Here is a 27,208-nt window from a genome sequence, read left to right on the forward strand (position 1 = left end):
ACAAATTGAAATGAACAAATGGAAAACTAAATATTTTGAAATACTCTATATTTATAGTAGAGACAAACAAATAACAAATTATGAAAAACAAAACAAATTGAAATGAACAAATGGAAAACTAAATATTTTGAAATACTGTATATTTATAGTAGAGACAAACAAATAACAAATTATGAAAAACAAAACAAATTGAAATGAACAAATGGAAAACTAAATATTTTGAAATACTCTATATTTATAGTAGAGACAAACAAATAACAAATTATGAAAAACAAAACAAATTGAAATGAACAAATGGAAAACTAAATATTTTGAAATACTGTATATTTATAGTAGAGACAAACAAATAACAAATTATGAAAAACAAAACAAATTGAAATGAACAAATGGAAAACTAAATATTTTGAAATACTCTATATTTATAGTAGAGACAAACAAATAACAAATTATGAAAAACAAAACAAATTGAAATGAACAAATGGAAAACTAAATATTTTGAAATACTCTATATTTATAGTAGAGACAAACAAATAACAAATTATGAAAAACAAAAAATTGAAATGAACAAATGGAAAACTAAATATTTTGAAATACTCTATATTTATAGTAGAGACAAACAAATAACAAATTATGAAAAACAAAAAATTGAAATGAACAAATGGAAAACTAAATATTTTGAAATACTCTATATTTATAGTAGAGACAAACAAATAACAAATTATGAAAAACAAAACAAATTGAAATGAACAAATGGAAAACTAAATATTTTGAAATACTCTATATTTATAGTAGAGACAAATAACAAATTATGAAAAACAAAAAATTGAAATGAACAAATGGAAAACTAAATATTTTGAAATACTCTATATTTATAGTAGAGACAAATAACAAATTATGAAAAACAAAAAATTGAAATGAACAAATGGAAAACTAAATATTTTGAAATACTCTATATTTATAGTAGAGACAAACAAATAACAAATTATGAAAAACAAAAAATTGAAATGAACAAATGGAAAACTAAATATTTTGAAATACTCTATATTTATAGTAGAGACAAACAAATAACAAATTATGAAAAACAAAACAAATTGAAATGAACAAATGGAAAACTAAATATTTTGAAATACTCTATATTTATAGTAGAGACAAACAAATAACAAATTATGAACAACAAAACAAATTGAAATGAACAAATGGAAAACTAAATATTTTGAAATACTCTATATTTATAGTAGAGACAAACAAATAACAAATTATGAAAAACAAAAAAATTGAAATGAACAAATGGAAAACTAAATATTTTGAAATACTCTATATTTATAGTAGAGACAAATAACAAATTATGAAAAACAAAAAATTGAAATGAACAAATGGAAAACTAAATATTTTGAAATACTCTATATTTATAGTAGAGACAAATAACAAATTATGAAAAACAAAAAATTGAAATGAACAAATGGAAAACTAAATATTTTGAAATACTCTATATTTATAGTAGAGACAAACAAATAACAAATTATGAAAAACAAAAAATTGAAATGAACAAATGGAAAACTAAATATTTTGAAATACTCTATATTTATAGTAGAGACAAACAAATAACAAATTATGAAAAACAAAAAATTGAAATGAACAAATGGAAAACTAAATATTTTGAAATACTCTATATTTATAGTAGAGACAAACAAATAACAAATTATGAAAAACAAAACAAATTGAAATGAACAAATGGAAAACTAAATATTTTGAAATACTCTATATTTATAGTAGAGACAAACAAATAACAAATTATGAAAAACAAAACAAATTGAAATGAACAAATGGAAAACTAAATATTTTGAAATACTCTATATTTATAGTAGAGACAAACAAATAACAAATTATGAAAAACAAAAAAATTGAAATGAACAAATGGAAAACTAAATATTTTGAAATACTCTATATTTATAGTAGAGACAAATAACAAATTATGAAAAACAAAAAATTGAAATGAACAAATGGAAAACTAAATATTTTGAAATACTCTATATTTATAGTAGAGACAAATAACAAATTATGAAAAACAAAAAATTGAAATGAACAAATGGAAAACTAAATATTTTGAAATACTCTATATTTATAGTAGAGACAAACAAATAACAAATTATGAAAAACAAAAAAATTGAAATGAACAAATGGAAAACTAAATATTTTGAAATACTCTATATTTATAGTAGAGACAAATAACAAATTATGAAAAACAAAAAATTGAAATGAACAAATGGAAAACTAAATATTTTGAAATACTCTATATTTATAGTAGAGACAAACAAATAACAAATTATGAAAAACAAAACAAATTGAAATGAACAAATGGAAAACTAAATATTTTGAAATACTCTATATTTATAGTAGAGACAAACAAACAAATTATGAAAAACAAAACAAATTGAAATGAACAAATGGAAAACTAAATATTTTGAAATACTGTATATTTATAGTAGAGACAAACAAATAACAAATTATGAAAAACAAAACAAATTGAAATGAACAAATGGAAAACTAAATATTTTGAAATACTCTATATTTATAGTAGAGACAAACAAATAACAAATTATGAAAAACAAAAAATTGAAATGAACAAATGGAAAACTAAATATTTTGAAATACTCTATATTTATAGTAGAGACAAACAAATAACAAATTATGAAAAACAAAAAATTGAAATGAACAAATGGAAAACTAAATATTTTGAAATACTCTATATTTATAGTAGAGACAAACAAATAACAAATTATGAAAAACAAAACAAATTGAAATGAACAAATGGAAAACTAAATATTTTGAAATACTCTATATTTATAGTAGAGACAAACAAATAACAAATTATGAAAAACAAAAAAATTGAAATGAACAAATGGAAAACTAAATATTTTGAAATACTCTATATTTATAGTAGAGACAAACAAATAACAAATTATGAAAAACAAAACAAATTGAAATGAACAAATGGAAAACTAAATATTTTGAAATACTCTATATTTATAGTAGAGACAAACAAATAACAAATTATGAAAAACAAAACAAATTGAAATGAACAAATGGAAAACTAAATATTTTGAAATACTCTATATTTATAGTAGAGACAAACAAATAACAAATTATGAAAAACAAAAAATTGAAATGAACAAATGGAAAACTAAATATTTTGAAATACTCTATATTTATAGTAGAGACAAACAAATAACAAATTATGAAAAACAAAAAATTGAAATGAACAAATGGAAAACTAAATATTTTGAAATACTGTATATTTATAGTAGAGACAAACAAATAACAAATTATGAAAAACAAAACAAATTGAAATGAACAAATGGAAAACTAAATATTTTGAAATACTCTATATTTATAGTAGAGACAAACAAATAACAAATTATGAAAAACAAAACAAATTGAAATGAACAAATGGAAACCTAAATATTTTGAAATACTCTATATTTATAGTAGAGACAAACAAATAACAAATTATGAAAAACAAAACAAATTGAAATGAACAAATGGAAAACTAAATATTTTGAAATACTCTATATTTATAGTAGAGACAAACAAATAACAAATTATGAAAAACAAAACAAATTGAAATGAACAAATGGAAAACTAAATATTTTGAAATACTCTATATTTATAGTAGAGACAAACAAATAACAAATTATGAAAAACAAAAAATTGAAATGAACAAATGGAAAACTAAATATTTTGAAATACTCTATATTTATAGTAGAGACAAACAAATAACAAATTATGAAAAACAAAACAAATTGAAATGAACAAATGGAAAACTAAATATTTTGAAATACTCTATATTTATAGTAGAGACAAACAAATAACAAATTATGAAAAACAAAAAAATTGAAATGAACAAATGGAAAACTAAATATTTTGAAATACTCTATAGAAACGACGAATGATCTAAAAGAAATCATCTGAATGCCTAATTAGCATTTTTAAACAGTTCATAAAAAATAAATACTTGCTGTCATTTGTAAATTTTGTATTGTCCCATTTTGTCTCTTTATGTGCAATAATTATATTTTTATACTAATTATTTATATATATATATATATATTATAAAAAAGTGAACCATATCGTAAATTCAATCAACTAAAAAATGGAAACCGGGGTGAGGAAAAGAAAAAAAAATTATATATATAATGGGGCAAGTTATATGTACAATTAAATAAAATAAATAAGTCGATTAAAAAAAGATCGTTAAAATATACCCAAAGCGCTTTTCGTTCAGACAAACATTTTCAAGGGTCATAAGTCTGAAAATTATTTTTTTTTCTTTTCCTCACCCCGGTTTCCATTTTTTAGTTGATTGAATTTACGATATGGTTCACTTTTTTATAATTATTCCAAAATTTTGCCAATCGAATAAAGTTATATATATATATATATATATATATATACTCGGGTTTTTTTATATTCAAAGCTAATGGACTAATGAATTCAACGAGGTTGTTAGATAGTGCTCAATAAAAAGAGCTGATAATACTTGTTTATTGTTATATAAACATGCTCACATCCCGCTGCTACATTTGAATTGTCAAGTCGCTGCCTGATGATATCTGTTGTTTGATTGAAACAAGTGGCTATTTGTAGCAGCGGGATGTGAGCATGTTTATATAACAATAAACAAGTATATATATATATATATATATATATATATATATATATATATATATATATATGAGAGAGAGAAAGAAAGATAAATAGTTAGATAGTAGATACAAAATCAATTGGTTCTGACTTGGCTTTCCTATATTGAAATTTTTGTATCCTGTAAGGCGTTTTACATGTAAATTGTCTAATCCGTTCCAAGCTCTATAAAACCACTCATTAAATTTTATAATAAGGGTAAAACCAGAATGAAATAAGAGCCACATAGTACTTAACATAATCACTAATATCTTCACTTGCTATTTATTTTTTACTTTTCTTTGACATCCAAATATAAAATTCTGAACAAAAAACAACGGAGATACGACAATTTTTCTTATTTTAATCATTACTTGTAAGTTCACGACTATAATCACATTCATGGGCACGCAGGTGTGCAAAAGAAAAAAAAAAAAGGATTCAAAATGAAATGAATTACTTTCTTACAACTAAATTGACGATTTCTAAGAAAAATAATAATCCCCCCTACCCCTTACAAAAATTTCAGAGCCTACAATAAAAATTAAAACAGAATTTTTTTTTTTCAATCTGCATTCTTAAAATGTGGTAAAAATTGTAATGCGGACATTAATTTTTCAACTTAGAAAAAAAAATTTATTCAAGTTCAAGAAAAAATCTATAACATATATATATCGCCCTTCTCCCCGCACGACATGTGTATTTTTTTATGTTTGCAAAAAAAATATATGGACATTTTACATGGGTTTTTATCGTAATTTAAAAATGTTTAAAAAAATATTTTAACAAAATTGTATAACTAAATATTTAGGTTTTTAAGTACTGAAATGTGAATTACCATTGGATCAAAATCAAGAAATATTAGAATGATCCGATCACTAATATATAAACGCGCCTGCAGATATATTGCTAAGCATTAAATACGCAAAATGGAAATAAACGTTTACTTAGAGATAAAGTACCTATCGTTTTCTTTATAACTTCAAAATTTATAATTAAAATTTTACGCACATTAATAGGGTCAGGTTATCTCCCCTGAATAAAAACAAATAAAAGAATAAAATATTAAAACAAAACATTCGTTAGCTTAAAGTAATAAAGGCGCGATGGCGGACAAGTAAATAATTTGCTAAAAAGCTTTTAAGCATTAAGTAATTTACATATCAAGTTTATATCTATAAAATTAATTCTTTCAATTTTATAATTCATCAAGAACTTTAAATGTCCAACCCTTCCCACTCCCATCACCCGATTATCTATCAAATATATATGGTCTATATTTGGGTACTTATCCAGTTTAAGTTTGAACTGGACGCCATCATCATCATGAGAATGAGTGAAGTCCTATTTGTATTCCTAGAGTGATATCAGTGGATTGTTCTGAATCTAATATAAGGAGACAAAAAAATGGATGATTAAATTGACATGGTTTAATTAAGTTAAATATATTGACACTAAAAATGGATGGCTAAATTGACATGGTTCAATTAAGTTAAATATATTGGCACTAAAAATGGATGGCTAAATTGATATGGTTCAATTAAGTTAAATATATTGACACTAAAAATGGATGGCTAAATTGATATGGTTTAATTAAGTTAAATATATTGACACAAAAAATGAATGGCTAAATTGATATGGTTCAATTAAGTTTAATATATTGACACTAAAAATGGATGGCTAAATTGATATGGTTCAATTAAGTTAAATATATTGACACTAAAAATGGATGACTAAATTGATATGGTTTAATTAAGTTAAATATATTGACACTAAAAATGGATGGCTAAATTGACATGGTTTAAGTTAAATATATTGACACTAAAAATGGATGACTAAATTGATATGGTTTAATTAAGTTAAATATATTGACACTAAAAATGGATGACTAAATTTATATGGTTCAATTAAGTTAAATATATTGAAACTAAAAATGGATGACTAAATTGATATGGTTTAATTAAGTTAAATATATTGACACTAAAAATGGATGGCTAAATTGATATGGTTCAATTAAGTTAAATATATTGACACTAAAAATGGATGACTAAATTGATATGGTTTAATTAAGTTAAATATATTGACACTAAAAATGGATGACTAAATTGATATGGTTTAATTAAGTTAAATATATTGACACTAAAAATGGATGGCTAAATTGACATGGTTTAATTAAGTTAAATATATTGACACTATAAATGGATGGCTAAATTGATATGGTTCAATTAAGTTAAATATATTGACACTAAAAATGGATGACTAAATTGATATGGTTTAATTAAGTTTAATATATTGGCACTAAAAATGGATGGCTAAATTGACATTGTTTAATTAAGTTAAATATATTGGCACTAAAAATGGATGGCTAAATTGATATGGTTTAATTAAGTTAAATATATTGGCACTAAAAATGGATGGCTAAATTGATATGGTTTAATTAAGTTAAATATATTGACACTAAAAATGGATGGCTAAATTGATATGGTTCAATTAAGTTAAATATATTGACACTAAAAATGGATGACTAAATTGATATGGTTCAATTAAGTTAAATATATTGGCACTAAAAATGGATGGCTAAATTGATATGGTTCAATTAGTCAAATATATGAATACTTAAAACACAAAATTGCAACAAAAAATTTACGCATAAAAGTTAAACAAGCACAAAAAGCTCTGACAAGAATAACAAAACAAGCGTATTAATACATAAACAGGCAAAAAAATATTCATAAAAAAGTTTACCTTGAAGCAAACACAAAAAAGTTATAGAAAAAAAAAAAAGCAAGTTTTTTGGGTAAGGGTTTTTGTTTTTCATCTCCCACAGATTCTTCGAGATGGTACCAGAAAACTTTCCACAACCAATTTTTACAATTATACAAGTTAAAACTAACCTAAATAATCCAAATTAGCAAGTTTCTTCTTAAAAAAAAATCCATAACTAAATTTGAAAGGTATAAATATGGCAAAAAATAAGTAAATAAATATGTAAAACTTCAACTGCCATGTAGGGAAAGGGAGAGGGGTAGAAATTTACACAGCAGACTCAAACGTCCAAATTCATTGTTAGTGCATTTGCTAAAACTTAATGTAAGAAGGAAATCTATCTCCAAATCCTACGCTTATTTATTCAGAATAGAGCAAAACTTTAAAGTTAGATATTTAATATTTTCATACATGCGGGGGGGGGGGGAGAAATACCTGGTGTAAAAACCAGGCACATCTTTACCCCTCTTAATGTAACGAACCCATAAATCTTGTCAGGTCTTCCATCTAGAAGAAGGAAAACTCTGATATTAAAACTGAGGGGAGGGAGGCATTCTAAGTTTCAGGTATCCTGATTGATAAAGCAGTCCTCCTCTGAATCAAGCAAAATTGGGGATACAACAGTTTCTGGCAATGTCCGCGTTGATCTATTTCAGATGCAAAAGTGAATCATAGATTCTGAGTGAAATCATAATGGTTGGGTTAGAGTTAAGGTTAGGGTTAGACCAAAATGATATCACTGCGTAAACATCAGCACTCAAGGGAGAAACGGTTAAACTTTTGAGTCGGCATTTGTACAACAGATGTGATAGGTCTTGTACCTTTTGAGTATCCAGTCTTTGAACTCTCTCCAAGTGTTGGATATCAAGTATTAAATATGGAATAGAGACTTGAACAACATACACTGATGAGGGAGGGATGAAAATATTTCAGGAGTTAATTGGTAAAATAGCAAAATAATATCGCACGCCTAATAATGATTTGTTGGGTCAAATTTTGGGTTGACATTACAAATCAACAGTGTCAACCATATAGTGGACACTTATGAAAAATTTACCATCGTTAAATTCATCTTCATTTAACAGGTTTTTTTCAACATCAGATTTTTAATAACTAGGGCAAGGACAACAGAATATTCTTTTCGTTGTTTTGACTCTAGGATATATATGTTGATATCTTAAATGTATTTATATATAGTGAGGTGGTTCTCAGTTGATTAACTATGTCTAACTATGTCAGATGTATCCTCACGAGTCAAAAGGTACTGAGAATAATCTGTTATTCTGGCCCTATTAATAACATTAACCCTAATTTTTTTTGACACTGTAAATTAACATGTTATTGTATGACCAAACAATGTTTATAAGAATTGTAGCATATACGTCGGACTATCAAAATAAATTATACAACATAATCACACTGACACACTGGTTTCCCATTAGATCATCAAAGTTAAGCAACGTTGAGCCTGGTCAGTACTAAAGTGGGTACCCATTTGGTTTGCTGTACATGCTCTCCGCTTATCTCAGCATTGTATCTGGTCATTCTTCGGTCTCTCCTTGCCACTGACCCCAAGCAGTGCCGATTCAGGAGAGGTGTGGTTGGCGATTTCACAACACTTGCCTCATAATTACATGCATAGCTACCTGTACAGAAGTGTCCATTGTCTCTTGAGAGTGAACGAGGGCATCAATTATAAGAAATTATAAGATTCGACTAATTCATATATTGTAATAGCGGCCATCTTGAATTTATAAGGTCGACCATTCCACTCATGAAGAATGGTCATTTTCTCATGCTAAATTGATTGTGCATTTTTGTGCTGTTATCTTTTATACTGAAAATAAAACTAGTTTTGCATATAGTACGATCTATATATAAATCTCATCTGTCTGTTTAAATGTATGTATGTATGTAGGTATGTATGTATGTATGTATGTCTAAAACTTTCAACAAGATTGTATATATTATTTAATTGGAATTCATTATTAAGATGAGTTTTATTTATTAATTTTATTTATTATGGACTATTATCCTCATCTTTTTCTTAGTTTTTTTCACAATGTTTCGGCCAAAGATGAGGATAATAGTCTGCAATAAATAAAATTAATAAGATCGGTATTGAAGCTCGACTCTTCGGACGACAAATATCAAAAAATTGGCCAAAAACATTAATTCCTTCACCATCAAATGGACACTTTTCTACAAGGAGGACAGGCGCTTTTTTCGTCAATATTTTTGAAAGTCATCTCTTCTTTTCGATTGACTAGCCTTAATTTAAACTTTTGCCACTTCTGGTTTGGAAATGGACGCAACAGCAAAGACATCATGTTTTTCTTTTTTTCATGTTCTTTTCCTCCTTCGAGCCTGCTTGCCTGCCTACTGCCACTTTTTTTTTTGCTCAACACACACCTCCAAACATCCAGGCAACGCCGGGCACCCAAGTTAGTATCTATAAGCATTGCAACGAGTGTTGTTGCTAATAGGACACAATGCTACATGCAAAAATTGGCAGTTAATTGTCCAACCATATCCATTATCTAAGTTTAAGGCATCAAATTAAAAGTAAAGCCGAAAAAGAAGGTTTTCATTTTTATTATACAAAGTAATTGTATCTTATTTTGTTATTTGATAGGATTTTATAATTTGAACAGCCAAAATATACAAAAGGTGTTTATTGCTTCAAGTGAGCAATGCAAGTTAAAAGTTGTGTATGTGGCTTCGGTGCTTCTCTATTATAATAATGAAAAAATATTGAATTTCAAGTAAAACTAACAGTACCTACATAATTGTCATGTTGCAAATAGTAACACGTCCAAAAATGATGACAAACAATAAGGTAAAAAAATAACTGTTTATTAAAAACAGTTCCGATACGGGTTAAAAATTTTGATAAGATTACATGCTGGGTCGGACATATTGAGTCATTTGACGTAAGCAAAAAGAAAAGTAACTCAGTTGAAAGCAGACAGAATTTATTCAGAAAACAAAAATAAACTTAACAGATATACATAATTTGTGAATTTTTTTTTATATATATAAAAAACCAACTGATTGAATTTGTGAGTAATTGAAAACTTAATTACCTCCCCTGTTAACTCTCCAATTGAAATCAGTAGTTTATATTTTGAAACCAGATCGCTAGATTTTACAAATGTTTTTTCTTGTGAATAATTATTTTTCTACCTTATCGTTTTCCATAACTTTTTGGATATGTTACTATTTGCGACATGATAATTACCTAGGTACCAATTTCTTACTTAAAATTCAATATTTTTTTTCATTTTTATAACATAGTAGTACGGTGGCTTTTAATGCATACGGGAAACGGTTATGTTGTATTACACAAATTAAATGTTTTTTACACCCAAAAATCTTAGAAGAGTTCAAATTAAAAACCCTTTTCCCAAAATATTTGCAAAAGATTAACATGTTTTTTTTTCTGAAATTGTCAAACAGACTGAAGCGACTTTACAAACAGAGGAACGAACCTACGTTGTTTTCCATGCGTACGGCTTGGTACGCGTTTTCTAGAAGAAAATAACAGGAACAAATCATAGTTGGAAAATTCAAAGTTAAATTTCGTTTTTTTAAAAAAGATGGACAAAACACAAAATACCAGAAATTATGAGTTAATTTTTTTTTTTTTACTTCCACAATTTGATTTTTCAATCATTTTTTTTTTTACTTCCACAATTTGATTTTTCAATCAATTTTTTTTTTTTTACTTCCACAATTTGATTTTTTAATCAATTTTTTTTTTTTTTTACTTCCACAATTTGATTTTTCAATCAATTTTTTTTTTTTACTTCCACAATTTGATTTTTCAATTTTTTTTTTTTTTTACTTCCACAATTTGATTTTTCAATCAATTTTTTTTTTTTACTTCCATAATTTGATTTTTCAATCAATTTTTTTTTCCAACTTCACACATCCTCAAAACAAAACGTTTAAAAAAAGACAAAAAAAACAAATATTCTTAAATTAAGTTTCTTAAACCACAAAAATAAAATAAAAACGGTACTTATTCAGATTGGCATTTAGAATTTTAAAAAATACAGACATGTTGTATGATGTATGTACTAGTCATGGGACAAAGATGAAAAATTCCAAAAAAATCACAGAATTTGATAAAGTATTTTTTTTTTTTCTTTATTAAAAAAAAATAAATTTTTTTACTATTTCGATGAGGGTGAAAAAAAGCATCAAACAAATCGGTGGACAAGGGCAGACAACTAATACATGTGGAAACCGTCAAAATAATAACCGATTACCTCCCTTTATAACGTTCTCTAGAAAAGCATGGCTTCATCTGTCACTTATTGGTAAAAACAGCAAATTTGTTTTTCATAAATAAATTTTTAAAAATACTTGATTAATTTTTGTGATTTTTAGAATATAAAATTTTCATTCCATGACAAAATAAAAGGTTTTTATTTTTTTCATTTTTGTTTATCGCTATAAGTACCGATATGAATAAGCACCTAACAATTAAAATCAGAAAAACATTTAAGGATTTTTATTTCATATGAATTTTGATTTATGACTGAAGAAATGAAATTAAAAATACAAAACTTATTTATCAAGGAATTAAATTGAATTCCTTAGAACATTAATTATTAATTCTATTCACTAGAAATAAATTGTATTTTAATGAAAATTTATTTTATACAGGGTATTTAAGAAAATAAAAAAAAAATAGATAAAATAAAGAGAAAATAAATTGGAAAATGAATGGAAGAGAAAAATAGAGGGAAAAAAAGGAAAAAAGAGTGAAAAAGAGAAAAAAAGGAGGGGAAAGAAAGAGGGGAAGAAATAGGGGGAAAAAAGAGGGGGGAAGAGGGGGGAAAAGAGAGGGGGAATAGGAAAAAAGGGGTAGGAAAAAAGAGGAGGGAAGGGGGGAAAAGAGGCGGGAAGGGGGGGAAAGAGGGGGGAAGGGGGAAAAGAGGGAAAAAGAGAAAAAAGGAAAAAAAAAAGAAAAAAAAGAGAAAAAAGAGGGGGAAAAAGAGGGGGGAAAAGAGGGAAAAGAAGAGGGAACAAACGTATAAAATAATAAGTGAAAAGATTGGAAACGGAGAGAAAAATACAAAATCGAAAAAAATGTTTATTTTAAAAACGAAATAAAGGAAAACAGAAAACAAATGTAAAAAGTAAAATTTAGAAAAGAAATTAATAAAAACTTGGAAAATAAAATGAATAAAATTAATCTTCGCTTAAAAAAAAAATAAAACAAAATGAAAAAAAAAAATGGAAAAAATAAATAAATAAAATAAATTGTTTCTACCTCTAATTTTTTTCTCATTTTGGACCATTTCTTTCTCTTTTTGACGTTCCATTTTTCTTTGCATTTTCAACTCCGCTGCTTGTCGTACGGCTTCTACAAATAAAAACCACAAAATCAAATCAACAACATTTTTACATCAATGCACAAAACTGGTTTATGCTTTAATATTGAAGATTTCCTACAAAATTACTAAAATTAAGAATGCTTAACTGTCTTTAGTTCTTGTTCAGAATTCCTATTTAAAAAAAAAAAAAATACAGAAAGAAAATATAATATTCCAAAAATCATGTAAATTAATCAAGTAGTTTTAGTTTTATAAAGAAAATAATTTGTATACTATTTTAATTGACTTATGGGAAATCGTAGGCATTACTAGGCTGATCTCACGAGTTTGAATTCTTGTAGAGTTATCTGACCTTGTCTTTTCAAGATGACTATGCGATACAGTCTCTTTTTTCTTACTTATAAAATCTTATTTTCTTAATTAAAAATGAAACTACTTGATCAATTCACCTGATTTTTGGAATAAGACATTTTTGTTTTGTTTTTTAATACGGGGGAATCCTGGACAAGAACCTTAACTCATCTGCATTTCTACAAAACTAGGTATATATGTATATATATATATATATATATATATATATATACATACATACACTTTATAGGATTTTATAGAATTAAGCAATTATGAATTTCAACTGTAACATGTTTTTTACATTTTAACACGGACTCAAAATTGTGTATCAAAGTATCGCAAAGAAACAAACAAAAAAAAATTTATTGTGTGGGTATGTATTGCCGATAGTTTCAACACAAAGCCTCTGACACGTATTTGCAAAACCAACAGACTATGCTCAGATTCTTGCCTTTCCCTCTCTGTTTTTTTTTAGTCTGCAGCTATATGTATGTAATTTGTTCAACAGTTAACGGTTGTCCAACAACCTTGCAAATGTTCGGAGGATTAACAAGTCTTGAATCTTGTTTAGAGTGCCTTTCGTGCTGACATGCACTTTCTCCCCTGGTTTTTTCGTCCTCCGATCCCAATGTCTGTAGATCCATTTATTTTTGTGACATCACGCTCGCGCCACGGATGGATCATTTTTGTGACGTCACGCTCGCACCACGGCTTGATCATTTTTGTGACGTCACGCTCGCGCCACGGCTTGGTCATTTGTATACAGGTCAGTAGCTTCCTTTGTTATACAATTCGACCCCAAATTACCTTCTTTTTCTTCTTTTTTCTTCTTTCGTAACGCTGCTGCTTCAGGGTCGAGATGCCTGCGTCTCCGACTGCGGTTGAATTGGACCTGCGTGTATCTGTCAAATACCTCATGTTCAGACAATAACACGTAATTCTAGGAACAAAAAAAAAAAAAGGAAACATTTATGCTGAGCAATATTTACAAGGATGTCATGGTGATGAGGCTTCAATTCAAATAAAAATGTTTTACTTTTAAAATTTAAAAAAAAAATGGTTTTATTTTTATAATTTTATAAACATATTTCTCATAAAATTTCCAATAAAATAAAAACTTATTTTTTGACGTTTGTTATTAAAAGTGCAGATAAAGACTAATTCTGTATATTTTTATCATTTTTAATTGTATACATTCTTATACGTTATTTTTTTTTTTTAAGAGAAAAATGAGGAAAAAAAAGAGGAAAAAAGAGAAAAAAAGAGGAAAAGAAAAAAAAGAGAAAAAAGAGGAAAAAAGAGGAAAAGGGCTGATTTTGACCAAAGTTCACAGCCATGAAAGATTATAACAATTTAAAAAAAAATTTGTTTCTTTTTTTGCTATTTTTAAACATAAAATGATCCAATGACATGGTGTGTAACAGTAAAATTAAGCAACAAAAACTGGAAATTAAACTTCCATTTTGCTGACAAAAATCAACGAACTTACACGAACGTAACAAGAGGAAAGAACAGACAAGATCTCAACAGTCAATGACATGGAAATTTCCGTGTAGAAAAGACCAAAGTGATGATCAAAATATTCTACATTTTGTCCAGATTTAACCTTCCTCTAGGATCATCAATTCTAAGCTTGTTTTTAAGAAACATACTACACATGTATCATATCATTCTCATATCCTTTCTCTCCATGCAACGCATATCCTTAACTCACACTTCAGAATATGGATATACTAATAAAATTCCTGGTACTTTTTTTTTTTTTTTTTTTAAATAAATTTTCGATATTCAACTTACATTTTCTCCTGGTCTCATTTCAAGGAACTCGCCAATTGGAGCTTTCGTGCTAAAAGAGAAATTCTCTTTACACAAATCTGTGATGCCATTTTTCTCCAAATACTGGAAAAGAAAAAGGATGAAAAGATAAAGGGTGAAAATAAAAAAAGCCATTTAAACTCTTAAAAAAAATAAAATAAATAAAAAATTTAGACTTTTCAAAAAAATAAAATAAAATAAAAAGTTAAAACTATTAAAAAAAAAAAAATGAATAAAAAATTAAAATAAAAAATACAAATGTATAATACTTTCGGGAGATGAATGTCCCTGCCTTTGCACAGTCCCACATCCCCTTTGTGCAAAGTGTAGCACCTGTTAGCTCTCTGGATATTCTGGAAGGTTACTATACAGGAGCAGAGATGTATAGATCCTCTGCTGCAGCGAAGACAATAGATTGGGGGTGGGGGCTGTTGAAAAACCAAACTGTTGGTCTTGTGTAATATAGAGCGTGTGTGGGCACATGTGAAAATATCAGCAGAAGTCAAAGGATAGATTGCTAGCGAAAATATTAGCAGCAGCAGCCGTTAAAGCACGTATACAAATTAGCAGGTGTGCATGAGCTTACGTCATAGGAAAAGGAGAGGAAAATACTCCAAATGGTCGAGGGAGAAGCAAAGTGCATGTCAGGGAAGGTGGATGTATAAAGTTGAAGGCAACGAATGGCTGGCTATGACCAGTGTGAGGTCGGGGCAGAGAGAGTCTTTTTAAAGCAAATGTGATCTGTAAGTTTCATATCTCTGTTGCAGATATTGACAGTGTGAGACTAAGAAAGCAACCTCTATCATGGATGTGCATCAAAAGCAGAGTACTTCATAGCTCTTTAACGTTTTATGTTAAAAAAAAAAAATAGGAGGCTTTACTTATGTAACTATCCTCGTAATATTCACGTTTAATTTTTTTAATTAAATGAACGAAAAAATTAAGAGGAAAATATATATTATCAAGTTACCTGAATTTATTTTTTTTGAACAAGTGAAGCATGCGTGGTCCCCCGTGAGTGCACAGTGGATGAGGCATAAAAAAATGACTAAGTTCAGCATTTGCTCCTCTTTCCCATTTAGCCCCAAAAGTCCCCAGGGGACATCAAATCCAAGTGAAAATGAACAAACGGTGCAGTTTTAGGCCTTAACATATGTTAATTTGAGTTCTACATCATGCAAAAAAAGAAATGACTAAGTCCATCATTTGCACCCCACACCATTTAACCCCAAATTCCTCAAGGCCTTAACATATTTAAATTTGAGTTCAGCACCATGCAAAACTGCTAAATAGACATACGCAAAAAATTTAGGACAAATATGGTAAAATAATCCTAAAAATGGAATGTTTTTTATTTTAAAAGAGTCCCCGGGGCACACCCAAGAGTTATCGCAAAGTATAGACGAACAAAATTATATAGAAATCAGTTAGTTACAACTTTTCAGAAAGTTTTATAAAAATGCAAGGCATCAATTTTTTTTTATAAGCACAAAAGTGTCAATTTTAGCCATTTTAACCCGAAAGGCACTTTTTTTTTGGGGGGGGAGGGGGGGACAACCTGAGTGTTCCTGGAAAATCCTTTGTGTTACTTTTTTACTCATATCATGTTTTATGTTTGTGCAAAATTTCAAAAAATTCCAATGCGTATCTATTGAGAAAAGTGCAGACGGATAAGGGGGACCAATAATATTTCATTTAATAAGGTTCCCATTCTATATTTGATGACTCATGACCTTTCCGGTAATGGATTGCCTATGAACTATTTTATTGAATGCTGTCATCCCTTATGAAGTCATTAAAGATCTTCCTGATATCTTGAATTAAATGGAAGAATATGAGATATCCCTTATATATTGGCTATAACAGAAACATAACTAAATTAAGGCGACATAAGATGAATGAAACTGCCATTAATTCAACAAATGGTACTTGTGCAGAACTTTTAAATTTTTCATGTATATTTATCCACTTGTGCCATTTTTTTTTTTTCCTATTTATCCACTTGTGCCATTTTTATGTGCCATTTTTACTTTAGCTATTTTACCTTTACATTTTTACAATAACTTGTTATATTATATATTGTTTTTTTAGATTTAAACATAGTTTGAAATCAAATATTTTATAAATACCAAAATTAAAAGAAAATTAAGAGAATTAAAAGAATCGTTTTTGGAATCAGAAATTTAACTGAAATTTTTCCAATTCCAATAGATCTATACACTAGTAAATGGTACAATAACTCAAGTGGAGCATATGTTGAGCAACAGGGACCTTCAAGGAAGACCAAATATAAAACTGAATACAAGAAATAGCATATTAAGAACACTTGATGTTAGTTTTACCGAAATAAAAGGTGCATAAAGAAAATGAAATGTTTTTTTTTTACCTTCATGACATCAGGATAAGTGCGCAATTTTTTACCACAAGGAGCATGATAAAGAACGTCTCCCACAATTCCACGCTTGCCGATACCTCGGATTTTGGTCTGTCGTTGCCAACTATGTTCTAAAGGAATCCGTAACTCCTTCTCATCAATCACTCTCCGCTTCTTCTTCACTGGGGTTGGAGCTATAATGGCAATAAAATGTCAATTTATTCAAAAAAAGATTTTCTGTCAAATTAGAATTTGATAGCTTAGCCATAAAATGACTGTTAAAAATAAAAATAAAATAAATGTTAAGTGGTTCAAAAGACAAAAAGTAGCTTAAAATGAAAAAGTGGTTCAAAATGAAAAAGTGGTTTAAAATAGAAATAAAAGTTTAAATGAAGGGAGGAAAAAGTGGTTCAAATGAAAGAAAAGAAAATTGTTCAAACAGGGGATAGTTCAAATAAAAGAGGAAAAATTGGTTCAAATGAAGGGAAGAGGAATGCACTTCAAAAGGAGTTAAAAAAAAAAAAAAAGAAGCTGGTTGAAATGGGGGGGGGGGGTGATTCAAACGAAGAAAAAATGTGATTCAACAGAGGAGGGAACGTGGTTCAAAGGAAAGCTGAAAAATATAATTAAAATAAAAAATAATGTGGCTTAAAAGGGGAGAAAAAGTGGATCAAAAGAGATTCAAAATGGAAGATGGGGTTCAAAAGTTCAAATAAATTGAGAAATTCAAAGAAAATATTTTTACCACAGTATTATCTGAATGATCTCCCTTGGATTATTCTGGGTAACATTAAAGAAATAGGTTTTCCTTTCCAGAAACTAAAAAAATTTGTTCCATGCATGCGTGGAATTCAAAATAAGGCTCTCTCAGTCTCTTCTGGCTTAGCGTTTAAAGCCATCAGACACAGTCAAACTTTATATGGCTTTTACAAACCCTGATATCAGGTATCTTAGTGGTTGTAGTCATCTAGACTCTATTGATATCAGTTGCAAAGACTCCCAGAAAAATACAACTGAAATGTGATATTTACTTATGCATTTTTAATAACTGTCTGTGCATAAACTTGTATATAATATTGTGTACCATGTTCCTCTTTTGTGTTCGTCTTCGAAAAACTTTGTAAAAATAAACGTGCATGTACATAAATTCAGCCTTTTCGATTTCTTTTCAGATCGCCATTCTTAAGTGTGAAAACATAGATGGCAATAATGTCAACATTGAAGACTGAATTTTTTAAGTCGATACGTGCTCAACGGCAGGGTGATTGGATTGCAGGCAATGAGCAAGGCGATCACTAAGACTGAAAAAGCTCCATAAAGATCAATGGTATCAGTCTGATAACTATGGTAGAGCTGATGATACGAGTCATCACATTGAGAGACCTTCATTTGATGACAGCCTATAGCAGGAAGTCTGACTTCTAAGAGGCGGACTATATTGATGTTGCATTTGAAGAGAGAGTACATTGTTAGCGTTTGAGTTTCTTCCTGCATCAAGATTTATTGTTTCAATAGGTAACCTTGTTGACATATATATATATATATGTATATACACATACCAATGCAGCAAAACCACACTCAAATACCTGTCGTAACTCTAACCCCCTCTCACCCCCTACTTGACCTAGACATCACAACAGAACTGAGCACCCCTCTCTCTCACACGGGGCACTCACAGCTTGCACGCATTCACTGCTGCTACTATATAAAATCGTTCTAGCATGTTTCAGTCAACCAGTTACTAGCAACTGGAGACCTCTTTAGGTGATGTTGCTTATACAAAAGCTTAGACTGAAGAGGTCTCGAGTTACTGGCTCACCGAAACATGCTCATGAATGTGTACTTATATATCAATGCTGATGTAAAACAAATAGAAAGTATATTTTGCTCTACTTCGGTATTGAGCACTCTTGTATTAACCTCGTTAAATCTTTATTGGTTGCTTTACCTCTGGAAAATATTAACCTGGAATGAATTATATATATATATATATATATATATATATATATAGTGGTTTATAAAATATAAATGGCGATTAAGCTACACTGAATAAGCCTGAAGAGTCCTAGAGTGGATGAAACGCAGAATATTCAGTGTAGCTTAATCGCCATATATATTTTATAAATTACTAACTAGCTCTACCTATGTATTGAGCACTTTTGAAGTAAATACTTAAAAGTTTACGCATAAATCTATACTTTTGTATAGTAATTTTATGTGAGTAAATTTAGTAGTTATATATATATATGCATACACACGCACACACATACAATATTTATAATCAAAGTATACAAAAAAAGAAAAGGAGACTACATACTGTCTGAGCCAGTTCCGCTAGTATCAGCCGAGCGTTTATCACCAGTTGACAAAGAAGTTACACTCGTTTCACTGTCACGAGTTAATAGCTCATCATCATCTGATTCTAAACTGTTGGTCTCAGATTCACTGTCCGTCCCATCGGAGCTGTCACTTTCTGTAAAAAGAAAAAAAAAAATTTTACGTCTTATATAAAGTTATTAGCTTAGTTGGTTTATTGGTGTTTTATGGCATATCAACCATTGTGAGTTGTTTCACGCCAAACCACTCAAATTCAGAAAAAGCTCAAAGTTGTATTTGACTCATGCTTACCATGGTTCAAGCGAGAAAGAAAATTAAGTTCAAAGTTGTTTTTTTTTCCTTTTGTTTTTAACTCACCTGATCCCGATTCAGAGTCAGACTCTGAACTGCTACTATTAGAACTGGCGGCGGCGGTGGCTGTTTCATTCTGCTGACCATTCGAGGAAATTCTTCCATCTTTTTCATCACCATTCTAAAAAAAAAAAAAAAAAAAAAAAAAAAAAAAAAAAAAAAAAATCAATACATGTAATTTTTTTTTATGGAGTGTGATTGTGTAAGAAGAATTCAGAATAAAGTATCCATTTTTTTTTTTTTTTTTTTAATGTAAAAATTTAAGTAAACCTATATCACTTTTAAAACTCAGTCAATTTTACTTGTCCCGTATTACTGATGACATCACTCATGCCACATTCAAAAATTACCATTACCAAAAATTTTTTCTTGTGGATACTTCATAAAATTTGGTTCAAAAGCAAGATTTATCTCCAATTTCAGCTAGAAATCAGTTAGGAGTGTATGTGGGCAAGACATCGGCTGTTTTTGAAAATCTTCATTTCTGAAACTAAAAATTATCCATTTAGGCCATAAATGTATCCATCCCTATAACATGGAAGTTTTCACATCTAAATTCTTGTTGAGCCGTCCGTTTAAATAATCAAATTCTACATATCTTCCACCATTACTGATCATCATGATGTAGTCTCACCTGCCACTCATTACCTTTATCCTCGAGTGGCCTTTGGACCTTGATAAGAGGTGATCCCCTAGTAAAAAAAAAAAAAAAAATCCTATTTATTAAAATTGGATTCTCTTACTCCAATCTGGCTGAAATCTTATCTGGGAGCTAAAATTTATGGGTACCAATGAAAAATTAAAAAAAAAAAAATAAATAAAAGCTTTCAGAAGGTGGTGTCAAGACTGGGTGATATTGGATGGATGTCCATCAACGATGACGTCATCATTAAAACAGAGTGGTTGACATATCTGTGCATAAACTTCTCTGAATTAATGAAGATATTTTGAGCCGATCAAATGAGTATTTGAATTTACAAAATTTGCCATTTTGATCCACTCTGAGTGCATAGAAATAGCCAGAATTTTCCTTTGATAAACAATCTGAGCCAAAATCCATGACAGAGTTTGCATCTAGTTTATGTCAGCTTCCCTCACCTCTGTTGGGCTTAAGAGTATTTCTCACCTCACATGAGCACACAGACGACAATATTTTTGGCATATTAAAGAAGGGTATAACTACAAAGATTTGGACGATTCTTTTTATAACCATGGTGATGATATAACAAACCAATCAATATACTGAATCTCTGAATTCTTCAGTGATAATTTTCTGTCTTGATATGAGAGAATAAGATTCTGCTGATCATGACTGGATTAAGTCTTCGCTTAGAAAAGTTTCTCAAACTGAATTTTTTGAGGTCATATTTCTTGGCTGGAAGTACATTTTTTATTTCAAGAATGGTTTTTCATTCATGACAACTCCTTAACTCTTTCATACTGTCGTCTGCTGAACAAAAACGCAAACTTATTTTAATACTTCTGACATTTCTCATTGAATTTTCTACGAGAAGAAAATGAACATGGATTTTTATTAACAACGTTATGACCTAAATTATGATGTAGATGATTAAAAAATATTGTAAATTTTATGACCTAAATTATGTAGATGATTAAAAAATATTTATTGTTAATTTTATGACCTAAATTATGATGTAGATGATTAAAAAATATTTATTGTTAATTTTATGACCTAAATTATGATGTAGATGATTAAAAAATATGTTAATTTTAGTTTAAAGGGTAATGATACTATGATTGTCTTCAAACTGGAAAAAAATTATGAAGTTCAATAGTTAAACTATCACTGAGAAATTTTGCATTTCATAAACTTACCTTGATTATTATCCAGTGCTTGAAAAAAATGTTTATGACAACAAACGAAATCCTCCACTCTCTAAGACAGATGGTGGCATACTGAATGTAATCAATCGACAGTTGCAATCTGGAGGTATCTGGCATCTACTGAGATACTAAACTAATATGTACAAGGCGTGTTTAAATCAATTCCCACTTTATTTATGCCGTTATATTCATTTATTTACAACTGAGTGAATTAATTCAACCATAAAAGTTAATAACTTTTCAATGTAATTTGTAGAATTGATTTGGGAAGTTCTGATTACGATTTTTAAGATCTATGGATACTCTGCAGTTCTTGAATGATCAATTGGGACTTCTTCAATATCTCAGCTAATGAATTCCTCTTTGTTCTGTAATGAACTCAAAATATAATATATTCTATGTTTTCTTGTCTATGTAGATTTCCATTTTTAAAACACTTTTTTGTGATCTGTTTGCTTTATTTAGTTTAAACATTTTTCACACCTGAGCATTATCTAAAGCTTTTCCTTAAAAATGCTTCTTTAAAACCGGCCATCTCAAAAGATCTCACCCAAAAAAACTAGAACTCAAAACAAGGTCCTCCATAAACTTATTGAAATACACTTATTTACTTTAGATTTAATTTTTTTGAACAATATCATCTACTTGATCTGTGTTTAATTAGTTTTAGAGAAATGCACACTTTTTATCTAAATATTAATTTACTTGTTCATACGTCCAGTGTTACAAAAAAAAAAGAAAGAAAGAAATAATCATAGCAAACATTAATGAGAAAAAATTACCTCCGTTTATAGTCGCTCTTTAGTTAAAAATCATTAAAACTATTTCCTTTCCAAATATTTAAAAAAAAAAAGTCATGCTGAGAGGAGACTAAGTTTTTTATTATAGTTTTTATTTTTTAATTTTCAAAAAATGTGCAAGTGAATTTATATCTGTTCTTTTATAATTTATATAAAAAAATTATTCAGAAAAAACAAAACAATGTGGTGTGTGTTAAAGTTACATTGAAAAAATCTAATTTTTTAAAATCAATTCATTCTAGTTTGAAAAGTATATACATGGGATATAGAAATGTAATAAAATACCTCAAATTTTTTCGTCTGAACTTCAGAAGGGAGAGGAGTAGGAGTGGTCTTTAGGTTGAGTGGCGTGTAGGTTGTAGGCGGAGATTCCACCCGACTTGATTGATGAGCGGGTTTTTTAACCAATGGTAAAGGTTGGTCATCAGCATTTAGACCACCGACGCTTTCAGAATCAAAACTTTCCTGTTGAAAAAATAAGAAAAGAAAGAAAATGAACGAGAAGGATACTTTAGTTTGCTTGAAGCATTGCGCATAGTGTGAAAAGGGTTGTGTTTGAAGGTTATATCAATTCGGTTCATAGGACATGAGTTAGCATGCTAACTCGTGTCCTATGAACCGAATTGATGTAGCCTTCAAACACAACTCTTTTCAGAAAATAAAAGAATGTAATAAATACAGTTGTGCAACCACGTGCTCCCCTATTTGACAACAATTTTGCCGTCTCTAATGCCGTTTCCATAGGCTTCTTTTTCATCTTCTATTTCTAGCCATGGCAACAACGCAAAAGAAAACTCACAGACAACACAAACTCTGACACATTCTGCAAATAAAAGTTGCACTCTGGGTGCGTGTGTGACACCATCAACTCTCTGAATGCTAACGGCCTTATCTTAGTTTTCTGTCAAAGTCATGTTCGTCAGTTAGTTGATCAATTCATTTCCTTGTATCGGCTCTTCCTCACTGAGCTCTTCTGATTGGGTTCAGGCCATAACCTACCTTCCACTGTCCCAAACTAAAACTGTTAATAAATTGTCATAAACTGCCGTAAAATTTACTTTCACCCTAAAACTGTCCGTAAATGAACTTTAAATATATCAACCAGCATTGTTCAATTTTTTGTCCATGTTACTCCACACCTTGATTAACAATCCTATTTCAGATGCCCTTCTGTACCTTTGTGACCCCTCCCCCCCATTTCTACTAACTACATTTCCTATAATTTGTTCTGCCTGGCAACTGATTTCCTTTTTTGCTTTTAAAAAAAATTCATTTTTTTGTATATTTTCATTTAATTTTTTTTTTATTAGGTTGAACTCTCAACTTGTACCAAAATATCTTCTGCGTTATTTAACACACCCAATGTTCAGTATCAACACAATTATACACTTTTACACATAGAATATTGAAAAAAAAAATTTTTTTTTTTAATGGGCATCACCACATCAAGGCCAGGAGGCCACTCGAATACAAGGGTTAACGAGCATTTTTTTTTTTTTTGAAGTCAGCTGGAAAGCAGGGAAATGAAAGAGTTCTACAGGTGTGCAGTTCTCAGAAAGAAGCTTTGTTCATGGAATCTTCTTAGATAAGAGAAAAATCCAGGTTGTCCTCGACGGTCGTACATCTTAAACAATATGATATAAATGCGGGAGTGCCCCAGGGTTCTATCCTTGGACCTCTATTGTTCCTGATATTCATAAATGGCCTCCCCGACAAAATTGCCTCTGAGATGGGTATATATGCTGATGACACTACACTCTATGGCAGGCACGACAGGAAGACGAATGAACACATTTCTAAAGAAATGGCAGAAACACTAGAGGAAGACCTCCAATCTGTAGTGGAATGGGGACAAAAATGGATGGTCACGTTCAATGCCGCCAAGACTAAACTAGTTTCATTCAATAATTACAAGAAACCCTCTCTACCACCTAAAGCAATGGCCAACGACTCTTTATCTGAGAGTACGTCTTTCAAACTCCTTGGCCTAACGTTCACAGGAAACATGAATTGGAACAATTACATTGAAGGCATTGCCAGGGCCGCTGCAAGAAAGGTGAGCTCTCTCTACCGTGCTAGAAAACTACTAACACCCGAAAGTATCCTGTACCTCTATAAGGCCGCCGTTCGCCCATGTATGGAGTATTGCTGTCACATTTGGGCTGGTGCATCTGCTACTAATCTCTCGCTCCTTGACAAGGTTCAAAAGAGTCGCCAATCTGATAGGCCTTGAACTGGCATCTAAGCTTCAGTCTCTGTCCCATCAACGAAATGTTGCATCCCTCTGCCTGTTCTACAAGTATTTTAATGGTGAATGCTCTAACGAACTGCAATCACTTGTGCCCCCATGACGTGAACACCCTCGACAAACCCGACAGACTGCTAAATCCCACCCCCACACTGTAGAGATCCCTAGATGTAAAAGATCTTTCTACTCCAATAGTTTCTTCCCCAGAACCGCTAGACTTTGGAATTCTATTCAAGGTCCCTGCTTCCCCAACAGTACTGATGTGCAGAAGTTCAAGTGTAACGTGAACCGACATCTTGCTGCCCAAATCCCTACATAGTACCCCAGTAGTTGTTGCCCCTGATAGTAGCCCCCTACACCAAAGTGGCAATTTGCCTTGTTTGGGGTGAAAATGTAATAAAAAAACAATTTTTTAAATCTACATTTAGGTTTAGGCACAGATAAAAAGTGGATAAAATTATTCATAGTGGTTTTAACTAGACGAGTGTTTTTTGTGAAAGTTTAGCGAGGCAATACCATAGTTTGAAGCTCAGACGAGCACTTGCTATGAAAATAACAATAAAACAGAGACAAGCTCACGTCTCTTCTGGGGGAAAGAGGTTGCAGGGAAGAGAAAAGGGCATCCTCCACTAGGCTACGAAGTCTATTTTGAACTCCAAGCTGCTTTTAGCAGCTCCTGCCCAGATGTGGCAACAGTACTTCATCTTTGAACGTACTTGGCTCTTATACTGGTAGAGAATTGCATCAGCAGCGAGATATCTACTGAAGCAATAGAAGGATTCCGGTATTTTTCCAGCAACCTTGGCAACAGATTTTGATGTACGTGTTTCATTTCAGATCAGGAGTAAATATCAAGCTCAGAAGCTTGTAAAAACATGGAGCCTCCGCAACATGAGAGCCATTCATTTCAATTGATGCCAGATGGAGATCAGAGCATTGATGATGTAAAGATAGAAGTTTGGTTTTAGATGCATTAAAAGTAACCAGCCACTTTTTTCCCCATTGTATGACATGCTCAAAATCAGAGGAGAGAGACTCAGAGAACTTAGTCATTTACAGCCTTTGATATGTTGCCATCGATGATAGTGCAGTCAGCATAAATGTCTAAGAATGATCTTAGGAATTATATTTTTCTCTTCCGATGCAATTTTATTTCTTTATTTTAGTTTGTAATTTGCCATGATTCATATCAATGATGAAATAAAAATTTATTGATTTTAAAACTGAAATCTATAGATCAAACCCCACAAGTGTATTTTTGCATTTGTGAAAATATACGCAACTACATGGGTTTTGAAGCCGATTTGAAAATTTTAAAAAATAAAAAGTAAAAAAAATAAATAAAATTTTTTAAAATAGATAAATATTTAGTAATTTTATCAAAATTGAATCGGTAATTGTATTGGAATCAAGGGAAATATCGGAATCATCCTATCGCTAATTTAAACTAATCCATTTTTTTTGTTTTATCTTCCCACTATGTGATTTTTTATATACAAGGGTTGTGCACTAGTAGTAAGAACGCATAATTATGCTAAATACAAAAAATAAATTCAGAATAAGTACATATACGAGAGAGGTTTCAAAAGTAATGCCTCCTATTTTTTTTTTCCACCAGAATGGATCAGACAGGATTGTAAATTGCATTGTTATGATGACAGAATTCATGCATATATGATCTGAAAGTTTCATCTCTCTGTAGCAGGTATTGATGGTGTGAGACTCTAAACAACCAGTCATGGATAAGCATCAAAATTAGAGTGAAAAATAAATTCTGGAACATAAAGGGTCACTCATTTTAATAGTACTATTCCAGTCTTCGTAGCTCAAACTTAAAAAAAAATTAGGCTTCTTTTAGAACGACCCTCATATTTGATTCTAACTAGCCTATTTATTTTTTCCTTCATGTTTTTGATTTTGATCTTTGTAGTTTGAATTGAGTTGTCTCCCTTTTTTTTTTTATTAAACATGACAGATCAACATACAATGTCTCACTTTGTTTGGCCTTCAGGACAAGATCAAAGTGTAGTATCTGTTCTTCAGATGCTGCACTTCTATTTCTTGTTCTCTTTCGGTTGAGGAGAAATCCTTCACGACTGAGACAATTTTTATTTTTGTACCTTTTCTCCACGTTAAAAAACGACCCTGGTGTCTAACTCTGTCCCGTGGGGAGGCATAGTAAATAGGTACAATGTCTCACTTTCTTATAAAATTTTATTTTTTAGTTAAAAAAAAAAAAAAAAAATTGGTCAATTTATGTGATTTTTGGAATATGGCATTTTCATTTCATGGC

General features: G+C 29.7%; 1 protein-coding gene across 17 annotated transcripts in view; it reads right to left on the reverse strand.

Annotated features, from left to right (window-relative positions):
* Window positions 1-27,208, reverse strand: part of LOC145259755 (bromodomain adjacent to zinc finger domain protein 2B-like) — a 401,536-nt gene that overhangs the window by 140,967 nt on the left and 233,361 nt on the right. For 10 of the 17 annotated variants that reach the window (XM_080117480.1, XM_080117479.1, XM_080117475.1 and 7 more), the window contains 8 exons: window positions 22,953-23,132; window positions 20,029-20,143; window positions 19,652-19,807; window positions 17,347-17,528; window positions 14,943-15,044; window positions 13,953-14,085; window positions 12,731-12,823; window positions 10,938-10,976 (listed from right to left, as the gene is read on the reverse strand). In XM_080117480.1, the coding sequence (XP_079973606.1) occupies window positions 10,938-10,976; window positions 12,731-12,823; window positions 13,953-14,085; window positions 14,943-15,044; window positions 17,347-17,528; window positions 19,652-19,807; window positions 20,029-20,143; window positions 22,953-23,132 (1,000 nt within the window). The remainder of the gene's footprint in view (window positions 1-10,937; window positions 10,977-12,730; window positions 12,824-13,952; window positions 14,086-14,942; window positions 15,045-17,346; window positions 17,529-19,651; window positions 19,808-20,028; window positions 20,144-22,952; window positions 23,133-27,208) is intronic. The other 7 variants (XM_080117486.1, XM_080117484.1, XM_080117483.1 and 4 more) reach the window with 1 other exon arrangement.

Source organism: Euprymna scolopes, chromosome 35 (assembly GCF_053919585.1).
Source record: "Euprymna scolopes isolate OS-2025 chromosome 35, ASM5391958v1, whole genome shotgun sequence".
Taxonomy (NCBI): Eukaryota; Metazoa; Mollusca; class Cephalopoda; order Sepiida; family Sepiolidae; genus Euprymna; species Euprymna scolopes.